This window comes from Pristiophorus japonicus, chromosome 6 (assembly GCF_044704955.1).
Source record: "Pristiophorus japonicus isolate sPriJap1 chromosome 6, sPriJap1.hap1, whole genome shotgun sequence".
Classification (NCBI taxonomy): Eukaryota; Metazoa; Chordata; class Chondrichthyes; family Pristiophoridae; genus Pristiophorus; species Pristiophorus japonicus.
Window position 1 is genome coordinate 19459819 of NC_091982.1, and position 18147 is coordinate 19477965.

The window sequence follows — 18147 nt, forward strand, 5'->3', positions numbered from 1 at the left end:
CATAAAAACATCAAATCTGCACCACATCCATTCATATAGTGCCTTGATGATGGGTGGACTGGACTTGGTGTGGGACAGAATACAGGCAGCAGAGTTTTGGACAAACTCGAGAGCTGGCACAAGAGCATTGGAAGAGACAAAGGCATGGTGACAGTTTCAGCAGCAAAATGGGCTGAGGTGGGACAGATAATATTAGAGGGGGAAATAAGTGGCTTGTGTGATGGAGAGGCTATGAGGTCAGTAGCTCCGCTCTGGAGCAAGTAGAACTGCTCGCAACCTCCCGTTTTATTAAATGCATTGGGGTTTTTTTTTTTAAAACTAATTTTCAAGCATCTGCATCTGACCTCAATTCTACAGCATTAACAGTGAAAACTAGACAACTTAAAAAAAAAAAATTCCTTTTCAGTTTAGTTAACAAAATCTTTGGCTCTTAAGAACCAAGATGAAGGACAACAACGATTGTAATTAGTAATGACTTACCTTCAGTGCTAGATAGATTTTGTACAAATCTTTAAAGCCTCAATAATGGGCCCCATTAAAGCAGCCAAGTTAACAACTTGGACTCAGAAAATGGACTAAACAATGTCTCCAGCTCATCAAATACCATTTGCAGCAGATTGAAACCAAATATTTTAATTAAAAGCACCGTGGGACTTTTATCACGTTAAAAAGGATGCTGCATAAAAGACACATTGTTATTCTGCAGTAGTTTCTAGAGAAAAAAGTGGCAGCAAAGCTTGTTCCAAATTGTGTATTTTTTTTTTTAAAAAAAGAGCTCGAACTTGTTCAGAGGCAGCAGAGAACGGTCGTGACACAGATCACCAAATATTCTGTAGCAATTGTGGTTCTGAGATATGACATCCCTTCTCAGCAAGAAAATCCAGTCAAGAATCTGCCCCCAAACTTTATAAAAAAATGCTTCATATACACAGTACTGCACCTCAATAGGCATTAGTAAAAAAATCTTAAAGTACATCAAAGATGTTCCAAGATTTTGGCAATTATCTTTGTTCAGCTAAGTAAATGAAATGAAGTGTTCATCTACAATTAACTAATCCAGGACTTTGTGCTAAACAGGTTACTTGTCAAGTTAACAGTATTGGTTAGAGGGTCCCTGGACTCTTGCAACAGAGTTCTAAATGTATTCTATTATTGGGATAATATTCCTGGTTATAACCAAATGTTTTCTACCATAGCATTGTTTGCCTTTAAGCAGCTAACACCATCTTTTGGAAGTTAGGATGTTGCCCCCACCTGCACCCCCAAGAATTGTGTCAACATTTGCATGGGCCCCATTAAAGCAGCCACGTTAACAAGATTTTACGTGTCAGTCAAGTGGAACAGCAATTGTTTGAAATTCTCATTAGACCGGAATATGAATATGTATTTTTCTTTTAAAAAACAATATCACTGGCAAAAATCTGCGCTATTTCACATTCAAACATTTTAGTATCGTAACCGGTGACTGACTACAAATTGATATAGAATTAATTCCTCATCTCGATCTTCCCCCACCACCCAAAAAAAACAGCTTCAAACAAAAAAAAAAAATTCATCTTTCACCCAATGCTCACTACAGTTTTCCTGCTTGAATTCATCTTTTCCAAGATTCAGTTACAGAATTCATTCTTTTCCTTGCACAATCCACTGATTTACATTATCTCCCATTCTTTTCAAGCTTGGTGGTGTCTTACATCATGGGCCTTGGCACTTTCTCAAATAAAAACCTTAGTATTCAGAGAAGGCAACCGAAAAACTTTGGTGGAAGATTGGACAATCAATAAGTGAAATTATCCAAACAAAACATTTCATACATCACGATCAGCACCAGCTTACATTGTAGGCAAGCCTTTTGAACTAAGCAACCCACATTTTCGCAACAAAACAAACAGAAGCTGCTTGGTTTGCAAATATAAATTTCTGCCCCATCAGATACATGGACAGCAAAAGCAGATGTCAGAACCAAGCCTGCCTAGTTACCAATTTCAATAAGGGAACATAGATGCAAAAGATTTTAGGGAAAAAAAACAGATTATAAAAAAGGAGAGAGAGAGAGAGAGAGAGAGAGAGAGAGAGTTTTAAGGCTGTGGAACACACTTGAGTTGAAGCAGAAACTATGTTAACATTTAATAGGTAATTGATGGAAAAAGGGATATAGAACAGGCAGACACGAGACTAGGACTACTGCTTGTGTGGAGGATGAACACCAGCATTGACACACTGCCAAAATATCCATTTCCCTCTTGTAATTATGTTACAGTCCATCAAGTCTGCACCAGTGTTTTTCTCCATAGGAGCTGCCTAGTCCAATCCCAGGCCCCAATTTACTCCACCTTTTACTACTACAAAAAAGATTTAGTTTATCCTCCTAGATTAGCGTTTTTTTTTTTAAATGCACTTCAGTATCTTTCAACTTCACTAGTGTCATCTTGTTTCAGTGGTAGCACTCATCTCCGAGTCAAGAGGTCCTGGGTTCCAGTCCCACTCTAGGCATGGAGCACAAAATCTAGACCGACATTTCAATGCACAACTAAGGGAATACAGCATTGTCTTTCAGATGAGACATTAAACCAAGCCCTATCCATCTGTTCAGATGGATATAAAAGTTTCCACGGTACATTTTAAAGAATGGTGGGGGGGGGGGGGGGGGGTGCAGTATTGTCCTGAACAATACAAACAGATTAATTAGTACTTTTGGGACCTAGCTGTGTGCAAATTAGCTGCCACATTTACCTACACAAATGATCAAAATTTCAAATAAATAAATAAATTTGTTCTGAGCAGATTTAAGATATTCCACAAAATGTGAAAGGTGCTATAAAAATACAATCCCAACCACCCCCAACACACACAAACTTTCCAACACCACTCAGCTGGAGTCTTTCCCTGACACTTGGGGGTTCAGTCTCATGGCTTCTGAGCCACATCCAATCTCGAATTTGCTGACACACTACCTCCTTGCATCTTTGTTCCATATGGTCACCATGCAAGTACACAATAATTAAATCCAAGCTTTAAAAAAAAACAATACTGCCTTGTTGAAAAGGGAAAAGAACAATCCCAGAGAAAGATTTAGTATGGAATAGAGAGTCTTACAAAAATATGCTGCAACTTAGTGACATTTTTCATGTTTTGAAAGCTTCAACGCATACAAGGGGTCAGGAGCTGGGTGAACATCACATACTTACTGTTTGCCCTTCCTCAAAATGGGAGGTTTGATTTGAGAAGGTTTGTGCTGTGGAATGGGACACTGAAGTCACATCAGGAATTCTGAGGTTGGATGCAGAGCAAAAGCATGCACTGCTTTGTCCCATAATGCCTCATTTGTTCAAAGTCAAATCGTCAGCACAAGTGAAAACTTACCCAATTGTTGAATATATTTTTTAAATTTTGCATTCATCATTTTGACAGATACTTTTACAATAAGGCAAGTTGTTTCTAAACCACAAGTAGTAGCCTTTTTACCTCTAGGAGGTTACCATACATAAATTTTAGCTGCTTAAGAATTCACTGCCACCCACTGTTTTCTTTATCAGTTGGCCAAGCTTTTTAACTCTGCTTAGTAACTTTCACCGGCACCAAGACTCCCAGCATACCAACAAACTCTGCAACCCCTACAAATCCACAACAAAACTCAAATTAAATGCAGGTTTTCATTAAGCATGCTATTCAAAAGAAAAACAATTCATTTGAGCCAACACACAGCTGAACTTACACAATGAAAGAGATTTGTTTGCCATTAATGCTGAGTACAAGCTTTCTAGATGGCTCAGCAAGTTGATCTAGTCAATAGTTGAGATTTTTTTTGGGAGGGGGGGGGGGGGAAAACTCAATCTTATCCATTCTACTAGTATAGAATGACATTTAAAAAGCTGCTTGGATTTCGTGGAGCAGGTTCTAACATGCAAGTCACATAGCTGGTGGAGCCCCTAAATTAAACTTGTATTTGCTCAATTCACCAGAATCATCCACTAAGACCACAGTAAAGACATATTTTTACTCTGGTTTCCCCAGGTACTAGCCTCAGTAAATGAAAGTTTACTTTGGGTACCACCAGTTGCACAAGACTTGGAGTCAGCCTCCAGAGCACCCAACTAAATTCAATATAAAAACTTTAAAAAAAAAGTGTATTTGTGCAGATGATGTAATTTCATACTCTGATTTAAACTGGCACAAAGAATCTGTCAATAGGCTGAAAGTTAATGTCTTTTAGGTTTTGGAAGTTTCACACCAAATAGCTCAATTAATTGACAAATCTTTTAAGCCCATGTGGGCAAATGTGAAAATGTCTGCAAGAAAAAGACTCAATAAAGTCATAAACTAGTAATAGCAACTCATGGAAAAACATACTAAAGAACTTTCAAAGATCAGTTTGAATATGTTTTGATAAAAATTGTAATCTCCCAGGATTAACCCAAATGGCAGCAGTTATTTTAACATCTGAATGTTTTGCACAATTGTATATGTTTCTACTAAGAAAAAAAAAGGAAAGTTTTCTCCACAGCTCTGAAGAACCCTTTGCTGGGATACAGTTCTATGGGTGCCAGCAGTCCTCTGGTAAATTATCCACTATAAAAATCACATGTAGCAAGTTCGAGACCATAAGACAAAATGGAAAATGTTATGAAAGATTTTCCCTTTATTTGTTCTTAAAAAGAGCAGCAAATTCCACAAACAGAAGCACTTTTTCTAGTAGTGGTTGTAGTTCAAGTGTAATTGGCCACCAATACAAGAAAAGCTTAACAATAATCCCACAGCCTTGGTTGATGTGGTTTGTTCTCTATAGGCCGGAGACGAGATCAGAACTGCAACTGGGAACTAAACTATATTGTCCACAGCAGGCATGGTATGCTAATCCTAGTCAAGCCTACTGAAGAAAATACCATCCAACACTAAACATGCTTCTGAGTGGCAACACAAGGCATACAAGTGACTGGATGTGCAACGTTTTCCATGAGCTGGGCTACCTTAGCCTTAAACCAATTTTGGGAGGGATGTAGAAGAATTTGGGGGGGGGGGGGGGAAAGGGAGGAAAGAGAAAAAACAGAGTACAAAGTTAATGGCCTCCATTTCAACTGTACCATTCTATCTTCACTTCCTGATGTGTCAGTTAGAAAGGCCAGCACAGGAAATTATATCAGACAGGTCATGGGGTGGGAATAGGAGAGAAAAAAAACAAGACCCAGTACTGCCTGTAAGAGGCAGTAATGGAGTCGATAGGCCTTACTGACCAGTGGCAGATGGATAGGCCGACTTGGGCTGGGAGCGGCAGAACGGGTTTCCGCACTGCCCATGCTGCCACCCTTTGGGCACGTGCCAACCCCCTTCCGACTGGCAGCGACCCCCTTTCCAACCCCCGCGGGAGTGGAGCGGCCGCCAGTCGGTGCCGCTGACCGGTTTCCCTTGTGGGAAGTTGTCCGTGGCTGGGCAGCGCTTCTGCCTTTAGAGGGCGCGCCACCACGGCCGCCATTTTAGTTTAATTGTCAGCCGACTCCAAGGTTGGCCCAACAATGATGGCTACGAATTCAGCCAGGCCTCCAACAGATAGCCCGGCAGCCCCTCTTGGGTACCGGGCCGCTGGCCCAATGGACCAAACTAAAATGATTGCAGAGCTCGCAGCAGCCCTCCCCTTTAACTGAAGGCGAGTGACTTGACGATGCAGCGTGACACAGCACGTGCACATCATGCTGACATCAGCAGCGCTGGCAACTCGTTGGGGCGGCTGACCCAATCCAACGGCACTTCCACCCCTCAACATTGCCCCAATTAGAAATACAAGACAAAGCTGATTACTTGCACAAGATCCGCCCCATAGAATCTTAAAGACCAATAAGTGCACACACATAGTCGGGGGCAATTTCAGCCCCCTAAAGTCACCACGCCCAATTGTTAGCCAGTGATTTGGTTGCTGCTGTAAAATAAACCCATTTGGATATCAGTTGAGAATAAAGTTGGACTTCACTGGGATGGGCTCCACACAGCACATCAAGGTTTATACATGGACTGGCTGCTCAGGCAAGGCATGGGAATATGACCAGTGCCCATAGATTTGTACCAGTGTTGTTGAAGGATAGTACAATGCCCAAAAGCTATCTTCAATGACTGTGGTCAAGGTGCACAATTCAAATACCTATGTGCATGCTGTCCAAGACTGCCAGAAATGTCTTAGTTGTCCTTACAGCAATTTGTTTACTTGTAATACTATATCATTCAGGGCCACTTCAGCAAATGCAAGACCTTCATCTAGCATCTGAAAAAGGCTTGAGTTTCCAACCCAGCCTCACTATTAAAAAAAAAGAGTAAGCAACATAGAAACAATCACAAAACCCTCAAAGAAATAAGTTTAATAGTTAAATCAGATCCCCTGGTATATAAAGACTGGGATTTATATCACAATCACAGGACGCCTCAAAGTGCTTTACAGCCAAATGAGGTACTTTTGGAGTGCAGTCACCATTGTAATTGTTAGATCTCTTAATTTCCAATGAAATACAAACTCCGATGGTAGTTTTAACTTTTTAATCTCGGCAGAGAGCAACAAACTGCTGGCTGATTGCCAGTTTCTTTGTCTTACTGAGACACATGGTCAAACTGGCTGTACTTTATACCTGGATCAATTTACAGAAAAGAACTCGCCTTCTTTGACCTTATTGGCTCAATTGAAAGTCTTTTAATGTTTTATTGGCTCGCTACCCAAGGTCCAAAAATGTCAAGTTGATTGATGAGTTAATGCAACATGCTGAGCAGCACGCAGTAGCTTTGACTTGGGGGTCTGTGAATTTTCAACGTCTGTCTAAATGAGCCTGTTTGAATACTCTATCAGTAATGTAGGAAAAAGCACTAAACTCGATAAACCAGATGGCCTCAAGAGTGGATTTCTGGTCTGTACTGACTTAGTTGAGGTCAGCCAGTGTAGCAGTTTGGCTGATTGCCCTCCGCTCCCTAACCTGAAAGTCTGTCAGGGTTCCCACTCATGGTGACTCCTGCTGGGCAAGAGTGGGTGTTGGTTTTATGAAGGATCAGGGACAGTTACAACACTCAACAAACAGAGATATTTACCCTCAAGACTCACACCAGGGTGGAAGGAAACAAACTATGAGGGCAAGGAACTAGGAAGCATCCAACATGTGAACTGCATCCCATTAGAAGTCAAAGGAGAGTGGTGATAAAATACACTATGCGAGACGAGATATTCTATTCCTCCCTGCAAAAACACTTCATCTTCGTGATCAATGCCAGCAGGCTGATGCACATCATTTATGAAACAAATGTCTTCCACAGCAAAGCACAGTATTGCCCAAACAACTAAAAACAGAAAGCTAATCAGACAGAGGAAAACCACTGCAAGGCACTGGGGATACCAGTAAGTAATTTTAGTATGGCTTCTGTGGAAAATATTTCCTCCACTGCCAGCACCACAAATGAGATATCTAAATGCCAAACACATGCATCTAGAATATGATGCCAGACTACATTACAGATACAAAAACAACAAGAGCCAGGGGATAAACGGACACCACAATCTGCAAAGTTCCCAAACAGTTAAACTAAGCAATTAGAACTTTTGTTCACTTTACAATTCGACTTGTCTGCTGGAAAGGAAGGGTACAAATGTGTATTACAGGATATAAAACCCCCGTCTTTATAATGCAGCATAGCTTCCATCTTGGTGAGCAATGCCATGGGAGATCTAGTACCAATTAATCCTGAAACAAGTCATGAGTATTTATGAAACATTCCTCATCACAACTTTCCCCAACAGCTAACTTGGGTGGCAAAGGCAGTATGTAGTGGAACCATAAAGCTCACAGGCTTGATCCCCAGTCTGTGTTGAGTTAGCCAATCTCAGTCAGCAAAAATAGGAGCACTAAATTGGCTTCAGCACCCCAGAGCCAGAAAAGGCAAAGATCGCAGGATTCTCACACTCAATTATCACCTAGAAAGTGCATACATACATCAGGCCAAAGCAGGATTTGGTTAGCAACACCTCTCCCTCCCCTCCCCCACCCACCCCATGGTTGAAAAGTCTGCTTAAACATGGAGCAGCAACTACCACCTCTGGAAAAGCAACCCAAACAGGAACAAATTATTGTGGAGAAAAGAAATCTCAAAATGGGTTGCTCAGCAGTTTAAAGTGGGTAATTTCCAAAGCATCTTTTTAAAAACAGTCAGCAACTTTCAGTTTATGCATTTGGGTGTGTCACAGAAGCTAAAGAAAGAACTCACCATTTAGATGCTAAATATGGAATCCACCCCACAAGTTGTTGGGTCAGGAGACCTAGAAATTCAGGTAATTTGCACGGGAGGGAGGGAGGGGGGGACGCAAATGACTTTATGACCAGGCATGGCCACAATGACTCCTGTTAAATTCTGCAGGAGTTTAGCGATGGTGGTAATCTATAGTGCCCTGTTCTGCCGATGATGTCGTTATCACCAGGACCCTAAACTGGGTCTTGCCCCTGAAGCTGAGCCAGGCGATGACCACAAGTTTCAGGGGTTGCTTACCAGGCAGCCGGCTGCTCATGGGGAGAATCTTGAAGGGAGGAGGGGTGTGCTGCAGTAAAAAAAAATCCTCCGATTTTCTTCTGCGCCCCATTGGCACTTTGAACATGGGATCTGTGTCGTGATCAGTCAGCCCAACTCTGCTCGAGTGCCGGGCTGTTGGTACAGCACCCCTGCTCCCCAGTGGTCCAAGTAGGACGACTTTTTTTTTTTTTAAATAAGTCTGAGTTTGCAGCTTGGACCTTCCTTTTAATTAAAAGGGAAGAGCCCTTCCTACATAGCAGCGCTGCACCCCACTCCTGACATATCCACTCCAGAAAGGAAATGGATTTCTATCTTGTGCTCCGCTTCCTTGAGGGCCGCAAGGCCAAGTTTAATACCTTGCGAGTGGTGCGCTGTACCCCATTTTCCCCCTTTCCTCTACCTCCTCTTCCCCACACAGGAGAAGAAAGTTGTCTTCTCAGCCCATCGCCACATTACTCTTAGGGACTTGACTCCTCAACTGAGCATTGCCCAAATCATAAAAAGCTGAGTGCAAGACTTTATATTAAAAGTCCCACTTTCCTTTAGAAAGTACTTTTTTTTTAATTATGTCAAATATTCCCAAGTGGTGAACTTGAATTTAAACTACATATGGTGAGGGCTGTTCACAAGAGTCAACATTTTCACAAGAGTACTTTGATTAATACACTTTAAATAGTTCCTCAGAAGGCTCAGAGTAAATGCACTACCTGGCTGGCTACTGTGCCAGTTTCAATCCTATGTTTGTGCTACATTAGCTAATTTTAGCTAGTGGCAGTGGCTGCTGATACTCAACACTAAGGCGCACACAAGAATGGCCCCTTGGGCGAGGCACCAGACATCTATAGAACTGCATCCAACATGAGTCAGCACCTTCAGGAAACAAGGGCACACTCTTCCTGTAAAAAAAGAGACCCATCAACTTTTTTTTAAAAAAAAAGGACCTTAACACAATGTGAGGTTGTGACAGCAATCCATGATGTCAGCAGAGCAGTGGGCAGTGATGGAGATAACAAATTCCAGAGTGTAGGAGCAAGATAGCTGAAGGCTCACACTAACCAGCTCTTAAAAAGAGCCACTGTACTGCAACTTTGTTGCCATATAGGATTGTCAGGGGAATATATGTATATTTTCCCACACATTACTTCACTGTATAATTGAATTAAAATGCAGCCAACATATATTAGACACACCAACTCCCAAGAATGTAACAGCCCATATTTCTCACCACCACCCAGAAGTTTTAAAAATCAAAAACCTACAACAAAAAAAAAAATCACTTCCAAATGTTGACATTCAAGTTACTGCTTTCCATTTCCTTTTGAGATACCCATGAATATCCATAAGTGTCTCCACTGGCCTTTTATTGCCAATTAAATTCATTGTGATTATGTAGCTAGAATTAAAGGGCGCCAGATTATTAGCTTGCATTACTTCAAATTAACTTTTCGTACGACCTTATTTAGTATAAACTCAAAGTTCACAAAACGCACACCACGTTGGCAGTTTTAAACTTTAAAAAAAAAACTGAATTCCGAGTGGGTGGTTCACGAGAAATTGCCCCGTTGCAATGAAGCGAGACTTGACTAAACGAACAGGCCGAGCGAGGGTGGGGAGGCAAGAAAGGGAGGAATGATTAAACGGAGTTAAACTCAGATAAAGCAGGGCCATTGTCCTAAAGCTGCGGCCTTACAGCTCAAGGAGTAACTAAACTGCCAAATAAGGCTCTCCCGTTACCCACCAGACTACTGTTAGGAAAGAATCCCATATATGACGCACTGCAGGAAGCTTTGAGTCATTTTAGTTCCGTTAGAAATTGGACAACAGCCAAATAAAACTATTTGAGATTTTAATATTGCACCTACAACCCAATGGCGTGAAAGCACATTTACTGACAACAAAAAAAAATGTGGTCCTAAAAACGTTTGACTAATTACGAAAGACAATGAGTGACAAGAGTGAGCTTGACCCAATGCAGAATAATAAGTTACCAATTGAGCCAGTTTGGTGTCCAAAACTGTCAAAAAAAAAAGAGTTGAGCGAGTGTAAAAACCCGTTACAAAAGTAACAGTGCACTCCGCCGCCCTGCTCCACTTGAGAGGCAGCCTGCGATTGGCAGCGAGCCCAGCCATTCACGGCGCGCCCTACCGATTCCTAATCGGAGAGCGGGCCAGGGCTGGCAGCCGGCGCTCCCCTGCTCAGCCCCAGCCAACTGAAACCATGTTAGCAGGCAGGAGCGGAAACTGAAGTTTCAATAGTTTCAGAGGGGGAGGGAGACTGGAGAAGAAATTTGCAATAAAACCATTAAATCAACACTCACATTATCGCAGCATGCACTAGTTTAATTAATTTATTTATTTTTTTAAAAAACCCAAAAACTATTTCTCCATATTCCAGTTATAAACCTGACTTTTTAAAAGAATCGTTCAATTCTACAGGAGGCGGTAGACATTACACAATCACGTTCATACAAAATGTAGATTTGTCAGTTGTCCGCTTACCGTTTTGGGCATTTTATTGTCTTGCAAATTCCCTCTACCTTCAGCTGAAACGTTGCTCAAAAAAAAAGTGACCAGCTTTTCCCCCCCCCTTCTACAAATCGTCGCTTTCCGTTTAAAAACTAGATGCGTCTTCTGCCCATCGGCTTCTCGCCGCTCTGCTGCGATTCGGAATGGAAATCAGGACAAACGGTTCAATTACACGCTCTTGCAAGCAGATCGCTCGGAAAGTGCGCCTTGAGCGATGTTACACACACGCTGCAAACTGTCTCTACTTGCATTTAGCATGAAGCACAACCCCAACTTCCTGCTAACGGAACTTGAATGTCTGAATGTGACACCACACCCAGGAAAAGGTTCACATTTTAAGCGATGAGGAAGCAGACCACGCCTCACAACGTTGTAACAGGCGCTACTGCTGGTGGCGAATCTAACTTTCTGGGTTGAGGCAATTTTTTTTTTGCAGACAAAGTATATTTAACACATAACATTAATTATTTTCGAACGTTATATTTTCTTTTAGCAAGCAGTGGTCTTAAAGAGAGTTGAGAAATTATGGTTGATTCTGGATCAATTAACACATTTAAAGGGAAACTGAATGACATTTCTTGAGAAGTGGAATGCAAGTTCTTCGAAGTATAACTAACAGTTTTGGTGGGAGAAGGAACTTACTGTTCCTTAAAGTTGGGCGTAACCAGTTGGGGGAATACGATAAAATAATCATACATGAGCTCTGGTTAGAGCAGGCTAATTGGGACAAATGGCCTTTCCTCTCTGGACCTTCACATATGCTTGCCATCTTTTTCCAATACACTTTTATCAGGTTTAAAAACAACATTTGGGGAACAGCCATGGGAATGTTGGTACAGTGATGTGCCATTGTATCACCAATCACTTATACCACAGCATACTTTAACCTTTGATTAAAATGTATCTTGCTGGCTGAGGATATTTTAGAACTGATATCTTATTAACTGCCTTATTCCCAACTGATAGCAACAATGTCAGTAGCAACTCTGTAAAGTGAAAGACCCCAGTATCAATGCTGTTGGAGATTACCAAAGCCCTCCTTTGGCAGAAATCTCTCAGGGTGCCTCTGATGGTTGAATGTGTATTTGCTCCAGGGCCCACCACCTTGGATCTGATCTTTCCACACACCCTTCCAGGTCTCCATTGATGGCCTGTCCAGAACTTACCTTGACGTCAAAGAAATATTATGCAAGACAGGCAAAGTCAAAGGCGGCTTTAATACTAAATGTATCGGCATGGATTCTCATAAATACAGTTGCTTTAAAGCTAATCTGTTTTATAGCCCCACTAAAATAGTGGAAAAGGGAATTTCAGGCAAATACATTGTATTCGTACACTAGTATAATGCAATGTAATTTCAAGGTCATTGTTTAGCTTCAAACATGAAGATTGGCCACTCGGATGAGGTACCAGAGATTCTGTACCCAAGCCAGTGCCAGCACATTCTGGTTAGGAGAAAAATGAATTAAATTAATAACTGCAAGGATTTGAATCTGGATTTAGCAGAATTTGAAACCATTCTACAAAACCTGTGAAAATAATAATCAATGGTTTAATGATTTTTATCATTGGTAAATTCTTTAAAAACATCAAAGACAGTAAGTTGTTGCACAATTGGCATTCATCAAGAATCTGTGTCCAGTCAAATCTTCATTGTACATAAATGTCAAACCCTTGGATTGCACCCCCCCCCACCGATACCCTTCAACACAGAGGTTGTGAAATCAGTACAAGGGAATTTTACTTGCATGAGCCAACAGATGGAAGTTCCACTTCCCGCACTTCCTTGGTGCCCACTTGCCCCATGGGCCAGGAAACTGTCGTGGCTGCCAATGAGGTGTCGGGCAATACTCAGCCCCACTTCTGACCACCGCAGTGGCTTTGGTGAGCTCCTGAGTGAGAGGGTCAATCCAGGAAGTAATTATTTTTTTAATTCTTTCTTAGGGGGTCCAGTCCCCTTGGCAGTTCATAGTGGGGCTCACATTTGGAGGGCAGTGCACCTCAGCTCTCTGGCATACCAGCCACTACTGAAACACCAGGCTCCATCTGAGGCTCAGCAGCAGGAATTCTGCTTCCTTCACTTGGCCCTACCCCGGCTGATGCTTTGCTTTGTAAACGACCGTAGGAAGTTCCATCCTTTATGAGGGAATGCGTAAGATGCCAGAAATGACCAAAACTCAACAATACTAGGTCTCCTCCATATCCTTGAGGGTTCCACGTGTCTCCTGCTAAAGTTACACCAGGAGACCATCTGTGCAAATTCAGGCCCAAAAACAGATCTGGCCCGGGTAAATTGGAATCAAAGATGGGTAGGCAAAACTATAGTGGAACAATGAGCTGCCTTTAAAGAGGAAATAGTTCTGGTACAGTCGAGTTACATTCCCACGTAGGGCAACGAAAGTCAGAGCACCCTGGATGACAAAAGAGATAAAGAGTAAGATGAAGCAGAAAAAGAGCTCTTTTGACAGATGTCAGGTCAAGAATACATCGGAGAATCAGGCTGAATATATAAAGGTCAGAGGAGAAATGAAAAATAAAATAAAAGGGGCCAAGCGAGGGTATGAGAATAGAATGGCAGCCAACATAAAAGGTAATCCAAGAGTATTCGAAAGGCATATAAATAGTAAACAGGTAGTAAGAGGCGTGTTATGTATTCAACCAGCATTGTAACCCATGTATAATCTGACCTGAGTTGTACACTGTGAGAACACTGACCACTAGGTGGTGAACTTGTGGGAGACACTCCTAACCTAGACCTTCAGATATAAAAGGGGAAGCTCCACCCACTTCCAGCACTTGAGTGCTATGAAATAAAGGACTGGTCACAGACTGACCTTCTCTCAAGCATGGGCCTCGTGTACATTTATACTGTATAGTAAGGACGTATCAATGGCGACAAGAAACTGGGATTTAAACCACGCGAGCATAGCCACGAGCAGAACAGACGAGAGATACTGTATTAAGGAATGGTTGGGACAGAGATTCAACATTGTTAAAGCAGCACACAGTTCTCCAGGCAGACAAGGGCAGTCGGGCATGCCCCAACATGTAGTCGAACCCAGAGGGGGAGTTCGACAGAGACAATGGCAAGCTGAACGGCGATTCACGCCATTGCAAGGGACAATGCAGCCAGTAATGGCGCCATCAACACCTGTTAATGGCGCACTCAAGGGCAATAACAGGGGCCGTCAGGGACGATCGACTGGCAAGGGACCTTTTGTTTCAAACAGCAGCTCATGCTGGAGGCGTGGAGGCACACACTCAGCCGGAGTTTGCAGAAGTGAGCAAAATACCTGCAGAAATTGCAGAAATGAACGCTGGGGGAAATCGCTGGAAGCTGAAGTTCAGCGAGTTCATGTGGAGCACGTATACAGTTCATACACCAGGATGCCACCGATAATGATGAAAGTGCGCCTCAATGGCATCCCAGTATCAATGGAGCTAGACACGGGGGCCAGCCAGTCCCTGATGGGTATCAAACAGTTCGAAAAGTTGTGGGCGTCCAAGGCCAAGAGGCTAAAATTATCACCGATTGACGCACAGCTACTGACTTACACAAAGCAGATTATTCCGGTGCTAGGCAGTCGTGACCCACAAAGATTCGGAGAACAGACTGCCACTCTAGATTGTCCCAGGGGACGGTCCCGCACTACTGGGGAGGAGTTGGCTTGCTGTCATGAACTGGAAATGGAGCGATGTCAATGCAGAGGTGGGCACTCACGTTAGCCGCCTATGACTACACAATTCGGCACAGACCGGGCACCGAAAACTACGCCGATGCACTCAGCAGGCTCCCACTAGCCACCACTGAGGGGGCTACCGAGCATGCTGCTGAGATGGTCATGGCTGTTGAAGCTTTCGGAAGCGAAGGCTCACCCATGACAGCCCGTCAGATTAAAGTCCGGACAAATAGAGACCCGCTATTGTCTCTAGTCAAGAAATGTGTCCTGAATGGGGACTGGGCAGCCACGTACAGGGCATGCCCTGAGAAATTTAAACCATTTCACAGCCGCATGGATGAACTCTCAATTCAGGCCAATTGCCTACTGTGGTGAAACGGCGTAGTCATGCCCCAGATGGGCAGAGAGATGTTCATCAGAGAACTCCACAATGGGCACCCGGACATTGTCACGATGAAGGCAATTGCCAAGTCACACGTTTGGTGGCCAGGGATAGACGCAGATCTGGAACTTTGTGTTCGCAGGTGCAACACGTGTGCCCAGCTGGGCAATGTGCCCAGGGAAGCCCCCCTTAGCCTATGGCCATGGCCCGCCAAGCCTTGGTCACGCATCCATGTGGACTACGCAGGTCCTTTCATGGGAAAAATGTTTTTGGTTGTAGTAGACGCCTACTCCAAATGGATCGAGTGTGACATTTTAAATTCAAGCGCATCCTCTGCCACGGTAGAAAGCCTATGGGCAATGTTCGCCGCCCACGGTCTACCGGACATCTTGGTCAGCGACAATGGCCCGTGCTTCACAAGCACTGAATTCCAGGACTTCATGGCAGGCAATGGAATTAACCATGTTAGAACGGCACCGTTCAAGCCGGCCTCAAACGGCCAGGCAGAACGAGCAGTGCAGATAATCAAACAGGGGATGTTCAGAATCCAAGGGGGTTCCCTACAATGCCGCTTATCACGCCTCCTGTTGGCCTATAGATCCCGACCACACTCGCTCACAGGGGTTCCACCCGCAGAGCTGCGAATGAAAAGGATGCTCAAAACCCGGTTATCCCTTATACACCCCACCATGAAAGAAATTGTCGAGAGCAGGCGCCAGTCACAATATGACTACCATGACAGGAATACGAGGGTGCGATGTATTGATGTAAACGACCCTGTTTTTGTCCTCAACTGCGCTGCAGGGCCCAAATGGCTCGCAGGCACTGTTGTTGCCAAAGAGGGAAATAGGATTCTGGTAGTTAAACTTACCAATGGACAAATCTGCCGCAAACATGTGGATCAAACAAAAAGGAGGTTCAGCAACCCCGTAGAAGAAGCAGAGGAAGAACACGATGTAGAGTTCACTCCACCACAGGTGACCGAACACAGGAACCAAAGGGAGGAGAGCCCAGTCACTGTGGGCAGTCCGGACAGGCCTGAGGCACCGCAAACAGCAGACACTCAGGCCAGCGCCCAACAACCGGAGCCCCAACTCATGCGCTCTACAAGGGAGCGTAAACCACCAGAGAGACTCAACCTGTGATCCCAATAAGACTTTGGGGGGGGGAGGTGATGTCATGTATTCAACCAGCATGTAACCCATGTATAATCTGACCTAAGTTGTACACTGTGAGAACACTGACCACTAGGTGGTGAACTTGTGGGAGTCACTCCTAACCTAGACCTTCAGATATAAAAGGGGAAGCTCCACCCACTTCGAGCACTTGAATGCTATGAAATAAAGGACAAGTCACAGACTGACCTTCTCTCAAGCATGGGCCTCGTGTGCATTTATACTGTATAGTAAGGACGCATCAAGGAGGGGTGGGGCCGATTAGGGACCAAAAAGGAGAGCTATGCATGGAGGCAGAGGGTATAGCTGAGGTACTAAATGAGCAGTTTGCATCTGTCTTCACCAAAGAAGAAGTTGCAGCCATAGACATAGTAAAGGAGGAGGTAGAGAAGATACTGGATAGGATAAGAATTGATAAAGATGAGGTACTGAAAAGGCTGGCTGTGCTTAAAGTAGATAAGTCACCAGAACCTGATGGGATGCATCCAAGGACACTGAGGGAAGTGAAGGAAGAAATCGCGGAGGTACTGGCCATAATCTTCCAATCCTCCTTAGAAACGGGGCTGCTGCCAGAGGACTGGAGAATTGCAAACGTTACACCCTTGTTCAAAAAAGGGTGTAAAGATAAACCCAGCCACTATAGGCTGGTCAGTTTAACCTCGGTAGCAGGGAAGCTTTTAGAAACAATAATCAGGGACAAAATTAACAGTCACTTGGACAAGTGTGGATTAATTAAGGAAATCCAACACGGATTTGTTAAAGGCAAATCGTGTTTAACCAACTTGATCGAGTTTTTTGATGAGGTAACAGAGAGGGTTGATGAAGGCAATGCGGTTGATGTGGTGTACATAGACTTCCAAACGTGCCACATAATAGGTTTGCCAGAAAAATGAAGCCCAAGAAATAAAAGGGACAGTGGTAGAATGGATAAGAAATTGGCAAAGTGACAGCAAACATAAGAACATAAGAACATAAGAATTAGGAACAGGAGTAGGCCATCTAGCCCCTCGAGCCTGTTCCGCCATTCAACAAGATCATGGCTAATCTGGCCGTGGACTCAGCTCCACTTATCCGCCCGCTCCCCGTAACCCTTAATTCCCTTATTGGTTAAAAATCTATTTATCTGTGATTTGAATACATTCAATGAGCTAGCCTCAACTGCTTCCTTGGGCAGAGAATTCCACAGATTCACAACCCTCTGGGAGAAGAAATTCCTTCTCAACTCGGTTTTAAATTGGCTCCCCCGTATTTTGAGGCTTTGCCCCTAGTTCTAGTCTCCCCGACCAGTGGAAACAACCTCTCCGCCTCGATCTTGTCTATCCCTTTCATTATTTTAAATGTTTCTATAAGATCACCCCTCATCCTTCTGAACTCCAACGAGTAAAGACCCAGTCTACTCAATCTATCATCATAAGGTAACCCTCTCATCTCTGGAATCAGCCGAGTGAATCGTCTCTGTACCCCCTCTAAAGCTAGTATATCCTTCCTTAAGTAAGATGACCAAAACTGCATGCAGTACTCCAAGTGCGGCCTCACCAATACCCTATACAGTTGCAGCAGGACCTCCCTGCTTTTGTACTCCATCCCTCTCGCAATGAAGGCCAACATTCCATTCGCCTTCCTGATTACCTGCTGCACCTGCAAAGTAACTTTTTGGGATCCATGCACAAGGACCCCCAGGTCCCTCTGCACCGGAGCATGTTGTAATTTCTCCCCATTCAAATAATATTCCCTTTTACTGTTTTTTTTCCCAAGGTGGATGACCTCACACTTTCTGACATTGTATTCCATCTGCCAAACCTTAGCCCATTCGCTTAACCTATCTAAATCTCTTTGCAGCCTCTCTGTGTCCTCTACAC

At 43.5% G+C, this 18147-nt stretch overlaps 1 protein-coding gene across 1 annotated transcript in view; it reads right to left on the reverse strand.

The window, feature by feature from the left end:
• Positions 1-11357, reverse strand: part of msna (moesin a) — an 85964-nt gene extending 74607 nt beyond the window's left edge. The window contains exon 1 of the mRNA XM_070882687.1: positions 11025-11357. Coding sequence (XP_070738788.1) covers positions 11025-11036 — 12 coding nt within the window. The 5' untranslated portion in view covers positions 11037-11357. The remainder of the gene's footprint in view (positions 1-11024) is intronic.
• Positions 11358-18147: the final 6790 nt, after the last annotated feature.